Source organism: Quercus robur, chromosome 4 (assembly GCF_932294415.1).
Source record: "Quercus robur chromosome 4, dhQueRobu3.1, whole genome shotgun sequence".
Taxonomy (NCBI): Eukaryota; Viridiplantae; Streptophyta; class Magnoliopsida; order Fagales; family Fagaceae; genus Quercus; species Quercus robur.
The window spans coordinates 64,564,088-64,579,960 of record NC_065537.1 but is presented as its reverse complement, the minus strand read 5'-3'; the positions used below and the strand labels follow the sequence as shown (position 1 = coordinate 64,579,960).

At 33.5% G+C, this 15,873-nt stretch overlaps 3 protein-coding genes across 5 annotated transcripts in view; all 3 read left to right on the top strand.

The window, feature by feature from the left end:
- Positions 1 to 10,866, top strand: part of LOC126723358 (very-long-chain aldehyde decarbonylase CER1-like) — a 52,067-nt gene extending 41,201 nt beyond the window's left edge. Inside the window, exons 5-10 of one of the 3 annotated variants that reach the window (XM_050426721.1) lie at positions 4,584 to 4,959; positions 5,058 to 5,165; positions 5,946 to 6,146; positions 8,656 to 8,754; positions 8,868 to 9,040; positions 10,374 to 10,505. In XM_050426721.1, coding sequence (XP_050282678.1) covers positions 4,584 to 4,959; positions 5,058 to 5,165; positions 5,946 to 6,146; positions 8,656 to 8,754; positions 8,868 to 9,005 — 922 coding nt within the window. In that variant the 3' untranslated portion in view covers positions 9,006 to 9,040; positions 10,374 to 10,505. Of the gene's footprint in view, positions 1 to 4,583; positions 4,960 to 5,057; positions 5,166 to 5,945; positions 6,147 to 8,655; positions 8,755 to 8,867; positions 9,041 to 10,373 lie in introns of those variants that run through there. The other 2 variants (XM_050426718.1, XM_050426720.1) reach the window with 2 other exon arrangements.
- Positions 10,867 to 14,040: 3,174 nt separating this feature from the next.
- Positions 14,041 to 14,550, top strand: LOC126722393 (uncharacterized). The gene has a single exon (XM_050425552.1). The coding sequence runs from the start codon at positions 14,041 to 14,043 to the stop codon at positions 14,548 to 14,550; it is 510 nt and encodes a 169-aa protein (XP_050281509.1).
- Positions 14,551 to 14,694: 144 nt separating this feature from the next.
- Positions 14,695 to 15,279, top strand: LOC126722392 (uncharacterized). Its single transcript, XM_050425551.1, has one exon. It carries the CDS (start codon positions 14,695 to 14,697, stop codon positions 15,277 to 15,279), a length of 585 nt encoding a protein of 194 aa, XP_050281508.1.
- The last annotated feature ends 594 nt before the right edge of the window (positions 15,280 to 15,873 follow it).

Below are 15,873 nucleotides of genomic sequence, written 5' to 3'. Positions count from 1 at the left end.
AAAATTAAAAAAAAAAACCAACAATTTAGAATGGGAGAGGTGTTTTAGCTGTACTCATTTTATAATTTTCTCTTTGATCTAGCAAAAAAGATTATTGTGTGATATCAACTGTATCTAACACAAATTAACCCAAATACATTTCAAGTTGATTAATTTCATGCCTTCTGTGTTTAGATGAAAATTTATATATATATATATATATATAGAGAGAGAGAGAGAGAGAGAGAGAGATCTACACCTTATGCTCTTTGCCCATTATTATTCTATATACAATATCCTAAATCATTATATGTTCATTCTTTTTAGTACAATTTCAACAATAATTCTTTTTTTTTTTTTTATTAACAATTTTGAAACAGTCCTCTATTTCGTTGAAAAATTGAATGCGTTTTGTTTCTTTGCGTTATATATAATTTAAGTTATAAAGAATAACCTTAGAACACTTTAATTTTTAATTTATAGGAAATTATATTTTATCTGATATTAAAAAAAAAAATAAGAAGAAAATAATCTATTATTTGGCTTGCATTTTGATGGTGGTACACATTTGTCAACAACGGGTCCAACTTTTGTTTAGTGACCAATGTCACTAGACACGTTACAATGCGGACACGTGTCCAAAGACTGGACACATTACTACATTACAACATATCCAGTGTCACCAGTTACTAGACACAAGTTACACCTGTCAACAACTTTTACGCCTTAAACCTAATATTTTGGGGTTTGGTGCATACACATCCACGTACTATTTTTTTATTATTATTATTATTATGATATAAAGTTTTACTAAAGACATAAATTAGTAAACTGTTTTTTAGAAAATATTTTATGTAAAAATGAAAAGTTATTAACTTTGTTAATAATTTTTTCAATTTTTTATAAATATAAAGTATATTTCTAAATAAATGATGAATGTATGATTTTTTTTTTTTTATAAACATTAATGTATGATCTAGACATATATTAATCGGAAATATATAGATATATATATATATAGGGTCCGGTTAATGTGTGCTCTTAGGGCACACATTAAGTTTTTTATTTTTTAAAACATTTTATCGGGAATTGAAAAAACTGTCATTACTTTTTCAATTATCGAGAAAAATTTTTCTAAAAATGAAAATTAATGTGTATCCTAAAGACACACATTAATAAAATCCATATGTATATATAAACTTGTCCAGCCGAGCTCAATGATTGGGTTGGGAAATTGCACAACCGTTCCTGTTCAATTGTTAATGCATGTCATACAGTCATGTCATTTTCCTCTAAAACAACAAAATATGCTAAATTCACTGTCATGTTTATTATATATTTTTTGGTCAGAGTTTGGTCCACTCCCTAATTAAGAATGGTTTTGTCTTTTCCGATGAATAGGAATATGATTGAATTAACCTTAAAAATAAAAAAAACAATAAAAAAGAAGAAGATTAAATTAACATTTGGTCCTTTATTTTAATCCCCATGTTAAAAATATGTCATTTTCATACCTCTTTTTTTATCCTCATATTTTTTTAAACTGTTTTCAAATTATTCCTTTCATTCATTTATGTGAGTGATGCATGTGTCCCTTAAATATTCATATAAACTAGAACCTACCGGTGTGATAACTGACAATTGATCTAATTAAAAAGATGACATTGTTAGAATATACTTAAATAACTAAATTCATTATTTTTTTTAGACATAGTAAAATGGGTCAGAATTTCTAATCCGATTTGACCTAACTCGAAAAATACCTGATTCAAACTCAATTTTTTGACCTGAAGCAAAAACAGGTTGACCCATAACTTGACCCGTATTTTTTGTGGGTCAACTAGACCTGACCTGAACAATTTTTTAAAACTTTTTTTTGGTAAAAAAAAAATAAATAAATAAGACAATATTGGTTTTGTTGTTTGTTATGAGTTTTAAGGAAACAATTGAAACATTTACATAACTGTATGCAAATGAATTGAAAGATAAATGGTTGAACATTTTATAATGAGTAAAAAATTTTAGATATTAAATAGCAAAATACATGTCAAGATAATCTGGTTACAATAGAGTTAAAAACATAGATTTAAAATTGTAGACATGTGTGAGAAACATTCATAAGTGTGAAAATAGTGAAGCCAAAGTATCAAATTTGCATAAATTATGAATGCTTACAGTTATTTTTTAACAATTTATGTCCAAAATAAACGGTTTTTCCAAATAAATTATAATATTTTCTAGAGTGTGTATTACTTAACAATGATATAATATTCATAAAAGAGATCATGTATAAATAAATAAACGATCAAACTTTAATGTATATTCTCAAATTGACATAGAGTGTCAACCACAATTGATAACAAATTATAAAATTAATTTTTAAGATTGTAAATTTCTTATATGTTTTTATTCTTTGTCAGATGAATTATCTAATAAGTCATTTGTAATTTTGATTTATATTTTAGGATGTTGATATTGTGTAAAAATAAAACTTGTGTGTTTGTTTTACTTATCTTTGTGTTATTTTGTTCTAGTTAGCAATGTTGGGATTTGTATAATTTAAAATTATTGAATAAGTATTAATAAGTTTAACTGAGTTCATTCTTGATATAAGTGGTGAATTCAAAGTAATGCATTTTACATCAAGTGATTTGTTGCATGACTTTCCAAATGACAAATACATGTTGTTTTCTTAAAAAAAAAAAATCATGTGAAAAATACGGGTCAACCCGATTGACCTGAATCTGTTTTTAACCCACTTAAAATGACCCATTTTTTACCCACAATCCAATTGACCTGACTCGAACTTAACCCGACCCGCCTATTTGCCATGTCTAATTTTTTTAATACTTTAAGTTTTTTGAAAAATTGGTAATTTAAAACCGTATTATATTAAGGAAAATGTTAATGAAAACCATTGTAAAGTACTTGTTAAGGATAATTTATCGCGGGGTCTATTTAATATAAAATTGGTATAAATTGATGAGGAGACTGAAAATATTACTGAAGTGACAAGTGAAATTCAAAAAATTAGCTTTTTTGGCTCTATACCTTATAAAGTTGGTCAAAAATTTGACATAAAAGAATATTTTTTGAGAGAATTTCAACCTATGGCGTCCGCTTCTGATGATAGCTATTTATCATCAAACCAAGACACCAATCGATTCTTAGTGTAAGCAGGGATTGAACCCTAGATCTCTTATTCAATCATTAGAGATTTTATTAATTGAGTTAACTAAAATCCACTAACATAAAAGAATATGATTTGAGATAAAATTGTTTGTTAACAGACACCTTACAGTGCCCGTTAACACTACCCTATTATTAAAGGGGAGTTTAAAGCCCACACGTAAAGGGAAATATTAGAATTATGGTTAAATGATTAATTCATCATTTTCTAATAGTTTAGACTTTGGACACAATCCATAATTCAGCATTATATCAATCTAACTCTAACGGTAGCTCCTACAGTAGAAGAACCCAAAAAAAAAAAAAAAAAAAAAAAAAAAAAAAAAAAAAAAAAACCTCTCAATCTCGTTTCCTTTCACTCCCACTGCATCACTCTCAAGCACCCTCTCTCTAGTCTCTAGATTGTCAGTGATTGGGGCTTAAGAGTGGTGCTGGTGTAAGCTTGGGAAATTATGCATATGGCAACAGAGTATGGGTTATGATGTGAATGAACTCAATTGTGGACGTATGGGTTGGTTGATTGGGTGGGTTTAGGATTTTAGGGTGGCATGGTGTGTATTTGTCAGTTGGGTAATTGCGTGGCCGTGCTCTCATTGTCAATTGCTGGCAATGATAGCTAGGCTTGTTGACCTTGGGTTGATTTGTAGAGATTTGGAGTTCATGGGGTTTAGCTCGATAAAAAGCTTGTTTATATTTGTTTATTTACTAAACAAACTAAACTCTCAAGCTTAAAACATGACTAATAAATAAGTCAAACTCAAAAATAATAATGTGGTTTTTAATAAGCTTGTCATTAGGAAACTCAATTCAATTATATATAATACTATATGTCTATATGTATTGGGTAGAGATTTGATGTTGGATTGTGAGTTAATAAATTATTTAATTATAAGATATAATTTTTAAAAAATTTATTGATAATGTAAACCATTTTGTTGTCAAAATTATATATAATCTTAGACAATACATAAATGGTAAATCAAATTTTTATAAGTTTGTAAATGAAATATTTTGATCCAATTAACTTAAATAATAAATTTTCAACTATAATTTATTTATTAATTTAAAGTAAAAAATAATTTATTAGCATAAATTTGTGAATAAGTGAAACTTTTATTCGCGATATTATTATATATGGAAAAATAAAAAGTGAATAAAATAGTTTATGAACAAGCTAAAATTTGTTTGATAAGAAAATAAATTAAGTTTGAATATCTAATATAGTTTGTTGATGATCTAGAATTTGATTCATGTTTAATATAAAATTAAATGAATAGTCTTGAAATTTCAAATTTTAGTTTGATTTGGCTCGTTTATGTTCATGGATTTTGTAAAGCATGAGTGTTCAACCATCATTATCATTCTTAATAATAATATTATTATTATCTGTAATGGTTTTGGTTTTGGCACAACAGGTTTCACTCTCTGCATCATACACAATTTCGTACCAATTATTCGTTGTTCATGCCACTCTATGACTTTGTATATAGTACCATGGACAAATCTACAGACGAACTATATGAAATTTCACTCAAAAGGGAAGCAGAATTACCAGATGTAGTGCACCTCACTCATCTAACTACGCCTGAGTCCATCTATCATCTCAGACTTGGTTTTGCCTCTTTGGCCTCCAAACCCTTCACATCAAAATGGTACTTTTCATTAATTTGGCCTGTGACATTGTGGTCTATGATGTTAAACTGGTTATATGGCCGTACTTTCATTACTGAGAGATATCGTTTTAATAAACTCAGAATACAAAGTTGGGTCATACCAAAATACAAAATACAAGTAAGAATGATTTTTCTATGTTATTTTAATGTTTACTTATATTTGTTACTTTTTTTCAATCATATGTGATTTATATTTCTCAATACTTATGTATACAGTACTTTCTGCAATATCAAAATGAGACAATAAATAGCTTAATTGAAGAAGCCATACTGGAAGCAGAGGAAAGAGGTGCTAAAGTGTTAAGCTTAGGTCTCTTGAATCAGGCAAGTTTTAGTTCTTTCTTGAAATTTTTTTTTCTTCTATAATTTAGTTTCCAACTCTAGGTGATATATTCATCAATATTTTCAACCAAAATTCTCTTTCCTTAATTTTTTTTTTTTTGTTATTTAATTTCTCCAACTTTGCTGTCACACTAACAATTCCAATAGTCAATGTGCTTTTCCAAGCATCCGGAATTTTTTCGATATATTTTTATTTATAAAATACCTAGAAATTTCAAAAATGATGTTAAAGATAATTTTAAATTTTAGTTTATAAATCTTATAAATTAATGTGTTACCAATTAAAAAAAAAAAGTAATTTAGACTTTATTTATTATGTTTTCGAAATGATACCAATCACATTACTATTATACCAGTTTATAAATATTTTGTAGTAAAACTAGTAGTATAGCTTTATGTTATTTTTACTTTTTGCTTAATATAATTAATTCGGGGAGGGGATTTGAACTAAAATTTTCCTATTGAGATGGTCGAATTGAATAATGTTGTTAAATTATAAGATTCTTGACAAGTAATTAACTTTAACATTCTCCAAAATTTAACGGTTTTCACATGAAAACCTTCAGCTTTTTTTTTTTTTTTTTTTTTTTTTAAGTCTATAGGATACATATCATTATTATTAAAAAAACCATTTCCATATGAACATATCGTTATTATTAAAAAAACCATTTCCATATGAACACGTATCTGCATATTCCATTTTTTTGTTGTCTTTTAAACTTCACAGTTCATATTATCATCATACTTTTTCATTGGATGCAGGAAGAGGAGCTTAATAGATATGGTGAACTTTATGCTGAGAGATACCCTAAGCTAAATGTGAAGGTCGTAGATGGGAGTAGTCTGGCAGTTGCTGTTCTGCTAAACAGCATTCCCAGAGGAACAACCCAAGTGGTTCTTAGAGGCAAACTCACCAAGGTTGCTTATGCCTTGGCCTTTACCTTATGTCAAAGGGGTATCAAGGTACGTTTATTTTGTTCAAGCCAACACAAAAACAAAGGCCAAAATCGATGTTCGGCCACAGGAAAACACTTTCATACTTTGTAAGCATGGTATTCAATGTTCTGTACTTTTGCTGGGGCAAAAGAAATTTGGTGCACTTTTCACTGGCTAATTAATTGATACACAAAGTGAACATTATGAAAGTCTTCACAGAACATAGAAGTTTTACTTGATACAAATTTTATGTCCCACTTTATGCTTCACGGAATATACAAAGTTGCAGTGGCGACTTCAGGAATTTTTTTCAGGGTGTTCCTTAAGAAGTATAAATTACATAATCTAATAATTTGTTATATTGTTGTTTCATAAATTATAAAATTATTAATTATTGTTTAGCCTAACATAATTTAATTTGTTTGTCTTTTATAATATATTGATTAATTAAATTATTAATTATTGTTTATTAGTTGCTTCCCTTAATTAATTATTGGTTAATTAAATTATTGTTTATTAGTTGCACTAGTACACATCCTATGTGCATTTACTTCCCTTAATTCAAATATTACACTGGCCCCATGTGCCCATCCACCCCACCCCACTCAACAAACAAGTCTCATGCCTCCAATAAAAATCTTTCAATTTTAATTAAATAATTTGTAATAAACCGTCAACAAGGATTGAACAAAAAAATAAATGCACATACAAGGGAAAAAAAAATCATTGTTGCACTATGTACACAACACAACACTACAATTCACTAACTTTATTATATCTCAACTCCCAATTAATTTCAAAGTTTTAAACAAACTCAATTTTTACTTGAAAAAAAAGACACTAACAGACAAGCATAACTATTTACCATTAAAAAATCTGCTATTCATAGCACAAAAAGACAAAGAAAAAAAAAAAAAGAGACAAAATTCAACTCATAGAGCACAACACGTGGGAGGAATGGAGGGTATCAATCCACCACTAGACTCTAGACACTTCTACCACGTGTTGTGCTCAAACTCACCAAAGACTTAAACAATGACTTAAACTCACCAGCCCCACCCCTAGACTTACATCAATCCACCACTAGACTCTCTCAGTACACCAAATTCAACTCAATACTCTCTCACTCTCTGTCTTTTGTATCAGACAGTTTAAGAGATTTTTTTTTTTTTGTGCTCGTAGCTCACTTGCTCATGAGAGAGAGATACCAGATTTGGTGAGTTTGGGCTAGGGGCGGGGTTGGCGGCTTTGCTGCTACCATGCTGCTGCTGCCTCTCCCTTCACTGCTTTACTTCAACCATCATCGGCTAAGTCTCTTGGTTAGGCTTAGGGTTTTATTTGTTTGTTTGTGTTTTTTCTTTTTTAATCTTTGATGGAATGATAGATTAGTTTTGTTTTAAAATTTTGAAAGGCCGGGCTATTTGTTTTTGATAAAATTTGGTTGATTGGGTTAAATTTTCTTTAGCTTTACTATTTTTGTGATTTATGTTGTTGTGCTAAATTTTTTGGACTTGCTAAATTTTCTTTTATAGATTAGATTCATAAATTCTTTTTATGGCCTTTTAAAGTGCCAATAATATTGTTGGGCTTTTTGTGGGTTTGCTCTGTTACAAATTTTTTTTTTTTTTTTTTTTTTTTTTTTTTTTTTAGCTTGAAAGTAAAACAAATAATTTTTTTATATATTTTATTTGAGGGTGTTTCTAATTTTTCTTGAGGGTGTTCCTAATTTTTTTAGAGGGTAAACAAATAAAATTTTATTTATTTATTATATATAATTTTTTTTTTTCAATTCAGGGTGTTCCTGGGAACACCCTGAGCTTAACGTGACGTCGTCACTGCAAAGTTGGGAGAGAAGATTTGTATTCTTATTTACGTATATGTGTCAATCATTTTAAATAACTATAGTTTGGCCTAATATGGTAAAAGAAAATTTCATTACCTTCTCCTCAAATAGGAAAAAAAAATGCATGGACACAAACATGATAAGACATGAAGCACAATGATACGATATTTTTTGCAAAATTAAGATCTGACATTGTGGGTATATGACAATTAATTAGTTAATATATATTAATCGTTAGTTATAATTTATTTTTAGACACATTTATGAGTATTTTAAGTTTTCAAAATATATAAAAATGATCAATATCTTTAAAAATATAGCGGAAATCAAATTATTATTTTTTTTTTTAAATGGAAAAACATTCTTCTTTTTTCCTCCCAACAGATTAAGGACATGCCCCATGGAATGTCCCGAGCATGTATGTGTAAGACTTTTCGGGTGTTCATGCTTATATTTTTTTTATTTTCTTACAATACATGGGGGAGAAGAATTCAAATTCAGGTTTTATAATTTCCTTATTAGGATAATTAGGCAATTCTATTGAACTACAAGACTATTTAGGAAATGTGTTTGTGATCTTAATTAGTAAAACATTGGAGAGAAGGAGTTCTTTTCTTTTTCTACATGCATATGTTGCAAAAAAAAATTATTCATAACAAGGTTCTAATTCTTTTTTAATCTAACATAATTCAGGTGCTTACAATACTAGAGGATGAGTTTTTGAAGCTAAACAAATCGTTCAACACCAATTCTGAAAGTAATTTGATATTTTCAGCAAGTTATTCTCAAAAGGTAAGTCTATGAAATTTTTACCGTTTTAGTTCAATATATTCGTATTGTATTGTTAAAGAATATATAGCTACTTTGAACCTTAGAAACAGTAAAATCATTATGAACTTTTGTAGATTTGGTTAGTGGGAGATGGATTGGATGAGGAAGAACAGTTAAAGGCGCCCAAAGAAACATTATTTATTCCCTTCTCACAATTCCCACCAAAGAAATTGCGCAAAGACTGCTACTACCATAGCCCTCCAGCAATGTGACTCCAAGGTCTCTTGAGAACATGCACTCTTGTGAGGTTAGTAGAGAATCCTTCCAAGGTCTCTTCATTGATGCCATTACATGAATATAGAGAAGTTGGAAAAAATAAAGTGGCATGCATGTCATATATTGTGGAAAGTGGAAAATGTAATTATGTTTGAGCTAGTTTCAATATATGCGTGCAAACTAATGATCAAATAGTAGTTACAGATAGATGAGTAATTCTTATGTACTCTTGAAATAGTAGTTACAGATAGATGAGTAATTCTTATGTACTCTTGGAGTACGGTGAATGACTCACTCATTAAATTCATGGTGGGTCTACCATAAATGTGAAAGGAGAAAACACTATTTTACTATACTCCGAAAGTATCTAATTCTTACAAGTTGGTTAACTTGTAAAACTGTTACAAGTACCATTATTGCATTAAACAGGTTAGCTTGTGCATATTTTTTAAATTGTAAAATTTGCAATAATTTTAGAATTTTCCAGTACCACTATTGCTCAATAGAAACCAAAACACCGAAAAGCGACAACAAAATCTTCAATTATCACTTTGTATTATAATAAATTGTATATGTCATATCTAATAGATCTATCTACGAGCCTCACCATTTCCCTTTAATAAAGTTTATTCCATGATTAAAATTTTATTTGTTAGATTTGACAGTGTATAGAGTACCATATTACTGATATAGCACCTAAATACATTTTGAGATTTGTAATATTTAATATGAATAATAAAATATATCAAATTCAAATGGAGAAAATCTTAATACCTAAATTTATAGAAAACAAAGGCTTCTTTGTCGGTATTGAAAAGACTTTTTCAAATGAAACCTTTGAATCCATTTAACTTCTTCCATTGAGTTTTCCTCAAAAAAAAAAAATAATAATAATAATAATTAGAAATAAATAAATAAAACTTCTTCCATTGGGTGGTAATGCTGGAGGAAAGAATTAGTATTTGTGAGCATAGTTAAGCAAATCAAGACATGAATAAACCAAAGTTTTTGCATTTGCAAAATATACATATATGTGTCCTTTGAGTAATTCTTAGGTACTCTCAGAGTACAAAGAATGTTGCTCCATTCTCTTACATTCATGATAAAATCTACCATAAATGTGAGAGAAATGAGCATCAATTTTCCATGCTCCGGGAGTACTTAAGAATTTTCATGTATTTCAACTTAATTTTAGATTTATCACTACTTTATCCCAAAATAGTAAAGAAACTTTAACTTTGGTTAGCTTAGTAATAATTGAACATGGTTCTTTCAATGCACATGCAAAGCAAGCACACTTTTTTCAAAAGTTTTTTTTTTCTTCTTCTTCGTTTACAAGAGTCTGTATTTTGAATTGGTGGTAGAATTGGTTGCCAAGAAGAGCGATGAGTGCTTGGCGTATAGCTGGGATTGTGCATGCTTTGGAAGGATGGAGTGAACACGAGTGCGGTTACACAATGTCCAACATTGAGAAAGTTTGGCAAGCAAGTCTTCAACATGGATTTCAGCCTTTGCTGCTTCCAACTGAATCAAAATACTAATAGCTTACTATAAGACATGCAAATGTACGTGCTTGAACTATTATACTCTCTCTCTCTCTCTCTCTCTCATACGAATGATTTGAAAGTCTTCTACTAAAGGCATTAGTTTAAAAGAAAGTACTATCTAGTAGTAAAGAAAGCACTGTATTTGTATTTGCAATGTTAATTTCCCCTTCACTTGAGAATATATACTCTTGTGACATTCATTTGTATTTGCAATGTTAATTTCCCCTTCACTTGAGAATATATACTCTTGTGACATTCATGATGTTAGATTAAATAAATGAATATATTTATCATCTTCTAATAGCTTAAACTTTTGAGTGAATCAGTAATTTAATATAGTATTAGAGAAAGGTATCCTATGTTCAATCCCCTGTATCCACCTTACCTCCCATTTAAATTTCTATGTGTTGGGCCCACTCAATTTAATATTCATATTATTGGGAATTTTGTGCTAAGAATCAATCACTCCCTTTCTTTTGAAATGTAATGCTAACCCTATTATTCTAAATTTGATTTTTCCAATCACTTTGCTTATGGAAGCTATCACGCCCCGAACCCAACAATACAGATAGGCACATGACAACGGCTGCACTTTTATAAAGTTTTCACCCTACAAAGGTGCAAGACCTTCTTAGCAACTAAAAATTATCCTCAATTAAAATTCCATCAATAAATCCACAATCATCCTCAATAATGCAGTTGTCAAAAGATCTCCAAAGTACTAATAGAAACTGCAATCCAAACCTTATGACCGTTAAACAAAAGATATACTAATTATTACAAGATCATCTTATTTCAAAAATTCCTAATCTCCATTCAAGCATACACCCTCAGCAAAAGTCTCAAAAATTGCTATTCTTCATAATTTGAATCTAGAGGGGAAAGAGGGGGGTGAATTGACAACTCAATAAGTAACCAAATACCGAACTAGTTGAAACAAATATATAGATTGACAAAATAATATAAGTTTATGAGATCAAAATATTTCACATATGCCAAAGTTATAATATACTATGGGTTTTCAATAATAAACTAAAAAAGTTTCATAGACTTAAAATAATTCATAAATTCAAACATATTCACATTCATAACAATCTTATAAATCTATGACTATAGTCACGCTATATCCTGGTGACTAGGCATTAGATTCAAAAGAAAACTAGTTCCATACTAATGTATATCCCCCATTAGCTGATCCAGAAACATGATAGGCTCATGATGCCCCAGATAGAAGTAGTTTCGATACCAATGAATAAGGAAAATAAAACCAATTAGGATAAAGTTACTTATCCCAACTAGCTCACCACAAAAGAACTTCTCTCGAACACTTCTTCTAAAATCCTTAAATATCATCTAAAACAATTTTTTTTAGGTACCATTTACTTTTTAGTAAAAAAAAAAAAAAAAAAAAAAAAAAAATTATAAAAGTACCTGACCATAAGAGAAATTGCTAAAAATATCCGATGATTTCCCATTATTAACTCTTCTCATAAAGGACAAAATAGCATCACAGATGGCCTATCCATATTTTGGAACCATCAATAATAATAATAATATATTTTTCTTTTTGGGTTTTACTAATGTATGCCCTAAGGGCATATATTAGTAAACTATTTTAGGAAACTTTTTATGAAAAAATAAAAAAAGGTAACTAACTAATTAGACCATTTTTTCAATTTTTCATACAAAGTTTCCTATTATGGATGGTTAATGTATGCCTCAAGGGGCATACATTAATTGGACTTTTTTTTCTTTTCTTTACTTTCAGCCACTAATAGTTCCCTAGGAATAAAGCCTATAGTATACTGTGGGGGGCCATTCGATCAATAGGCCCATTAAGGTCAGGATTGTTGGGCCTGTGGCCCATCCGAGGATGCGTATCCTTCCGAGGAGGCCAAGTCCGATCATAAGGTAATTACTGAAGGGGGTAGTAGTCAATATCATGAGGGTGAGGTGCTGTATTCATCCGAGGACGCCATACTCCTCGGCACTGTGCGTCTGAGGACGACCAGGGTGCGGTCTTGTGGCGGCCAGGCCTCAGAATTATGTCACCAATACAGATAGGATCACAGACCAAGGGTAAAAGGGAAAAGACAAACAAATATCTGTAACCACAGCTGCCTCCGCATTAATGACTTCTCAACCAACTCTCTGGCCGCATTAATGTAGAGGTGATACCTGAACAGTAAGGAGGCAGCCTTACAGCTGCCCATAGGAAGTTCCAGGAGGTGCTGGATGGGACAGAAAGAAATCCTCCGAACCCAACCTACACGTGTGCGGTAAGGATGGAAGGCAAAGGGTGGTATATAAACTGAAAGAAGAACATGCAAAGGGGGGGATCGGAACAGAAAGAAAAAGAAAGAAAAAGATAGACAAAGAAAAAGAGCAAAAAGAGAGGAAACAGAACTGTACCGATTACCAAAGAAAAACGATCGTTGTGCCAACTTTAGACTTTCAATATATGTGAGAGTGAATCTTTTTATTATACAAAAGTTAACCCAGTTCTTTACACCCACGCTCTACAAATCATATTGTTTGGGCCTTTTTACGTGCGAACCCAACACTGTTACGGTTCGTTACAAATCGTGTCCATACAATTGGCGTCGTCTGTAGGAAGAGCTTGTGTTAGCTTAAAGGACTTTCGTTGCAACGTTTCCGATGGAAGAAGTGGGTCCACCTCACCCTGCGGCGGGACCGCATCAGGAAGATGTTAACCTGCATCAGGCGGAGTCAAGGGGCTCTCAGCATGGTGGTCCTCGAAGGAGTCCCGAACGGAGAGAAGGCCGAGAGGGAAGTGTACGTACAACTCGTACCACCAGGAGCCACTCATGGGGGAAGAGTCACGTCTCCCACGCGAAGCATGATGGGAATTTGCAACGTGAGATTGCAGACTTGAAGAGAGAGTTGCCCTATGCACGGTGGGAACGTTCACCACCTTGCTCTGAACCATCATCTGGGGAGTCGGATGGAACTAGTTACAGGCGGAGATCGAGAACTCCGCAAAGCGAGACTTTCTCCTATGAAGAGGAGCATCGCCATTGAACGTAAGCGTAGAAGTCCAACTAGCAGAGGCTTGGGAAACGATGCCATGAACAAAGCCCTAAGTCAAATTTCCAAGTCACCCTTTACGAGAAACATAGACGACGCTACCCATCCTCAACGGTTCAATCAGCCTACGTTCTCTTTGTATGATGGTCATTCAGATCCGGTGGAGCATGTAAGCTATTATAGCCAGAAGATGGCTATTTACTCCAGGGATGATGCTTTGATGTGCAAGATTTTTCCATTGAGTTTGGGTCCGACGGCGATGAGGTGGTTCAATGGCTTAAGGGCCAATTCTGTTGGATTTTTCAAAACACTGACTCGGGCTTTTGGTGCTCGCTTTATTACGTGCAGCAGAACTCCTCGGCCTTTGGGATCCTTGTTGACTTTGTCTATGCGAGAGGGAGAGACTCTCAAAAGTTACGCGGATAGGTACTAGGAAATGTTTAACGAAATAGAAGGAAAGAATGATCCTGTGGCTATAACCACTTTCAAAGCTGGTCTCCCAACTGATCATGATTTGAGGAAATCCTTGACGGGTAAACCTCTCACTAGTGTGTGCCAGCTGATGGACAGAATAGATAAGTACAGAAGGGTAGAGGAAGATCAACTTCAGGGGAAAGGAAAAGCCAAGGTGATCCCTCAGGAGAGGAGGGATTTCAGGTCGGACCGTTATAATAACAGCCGACCAAGGAGGGACTTTGTTGGGCAGTCGGGCTCGGCGGACGCCCAGGTTGTTAATGCAGTATTTCGGGATCCCGTTCAGCAGGTTTTGGAGAAGATAAAGAACGAGCCATTCTTCAAATGGCTGAACAAGATGGCGGGAGAGCTTAGGAAACGCAACCCGAGTTTGTATTGCCATTATCATCAGGATCATGGGCACACGACAGACAACTGCAGGAATTTATGGGACCACTTGGAACAGTTGGTCCGTGAAGGGAAATTAAAGTAACTCTTGCATCACTCCAGTGGAAGGGCGAGCCAAGCAGGTTCTGAGGTGCGTGGGGACGCTTCATCAAGGCTCCCCTTGGGTACGAATAACGTTATCTTTACGGCCCCGGGAGGGACTGGATCTTGCCCCTCCAGAGTGTTGTCGATGTCCCGATCCCCAGCCGAGGATTACTCTCAAGCATTGAAGAGAGCCAAGAGGCATGTCCCCCTGATTTTGGGCTTTTCAGATGAGGATATGGCTGGGACCATACAGCCCCATGAGGATGCCTTGGTGGTAACATTGAGGATTAGTGGGTACGATGTCAGAAGAGTGATGGTTGATCAGGGAAGTGCTGTGGATGTGATGTATCCAGATTTGTACAAAGGGCTAGGTTTGAAACCAGAGGACTTAACAACCTATAATTCCCCTCTAGTAAGTTTTGAGGGAAGGTTGGTCACTCCCATGGGGCTAATCAGGTTGCCTGTGCAGTCAGGTACGGATGTGGTGGAGGTGGACTTTATTGTCGTAGATGTTTTTTCTCCGTACACAGCTATTGTGGGCAGACCTTGGCTTCACACCCTTAAAGCGGTTTCGTCCACTCTACATCAGAAGGTGAAGTACCCATTCGGAGACCAAGTGCTGGAAATAGTAGGGAGTCAAGCGGCTGTTCGACAGTGCCTAGTAGGGCTATACAGCATCGGCCAGAAGCAGAAACCTCGGCTACGGCCGACAATGAGTTATAGCAGTTAAAGTCCCCAGTATCAGGCTCAGACGTGCCAGCCAATGGGGTAGAGTGTGAAGATTTGGAGAAGGCAGTTGTTGCTAATGATCCAGAAAAATTCTTCCAGGTTGGGGCCAAATTGCCTTTGCGAGAGAAAGCGAGTTTGCTGGAATTCCTCCGACCCAATGTGGACGTTTTTGCATGGGACCCATATGAAGCCCTAGGGGTGGACCCGAATTTCATTTGTCACCGACTAACGTGAACCCTGTCGTTATGCCCAAGAGACAACCTCCTCGGCGACCATCGAAGGAGCATGCCAAGGCGGTTAGAAGTGAAGTTGCCAAGCTCAAGCAGGCAGAGGCTATCAAGGAAGTTTTTTACCCTCAATGGTTGGCCAACACGGTGGTAGTAAAAAAGAAGACTAGAAAATGGCGGGTGTGCGTGGACTTCACGGATCTTAATAAGGCCTGCCCCAAGGATCCATTTCCTATGCCGAAGATCGACCAGTTGGTGGATGCGACCGTGGGTCACCCCAGGATGAGTTTCTTGGATGCCTTTCAAGGGTATCACCAAATACCGCTCACCGCCGACGATCAGGAAAAGACTGCTTTTGTGAACCCGAT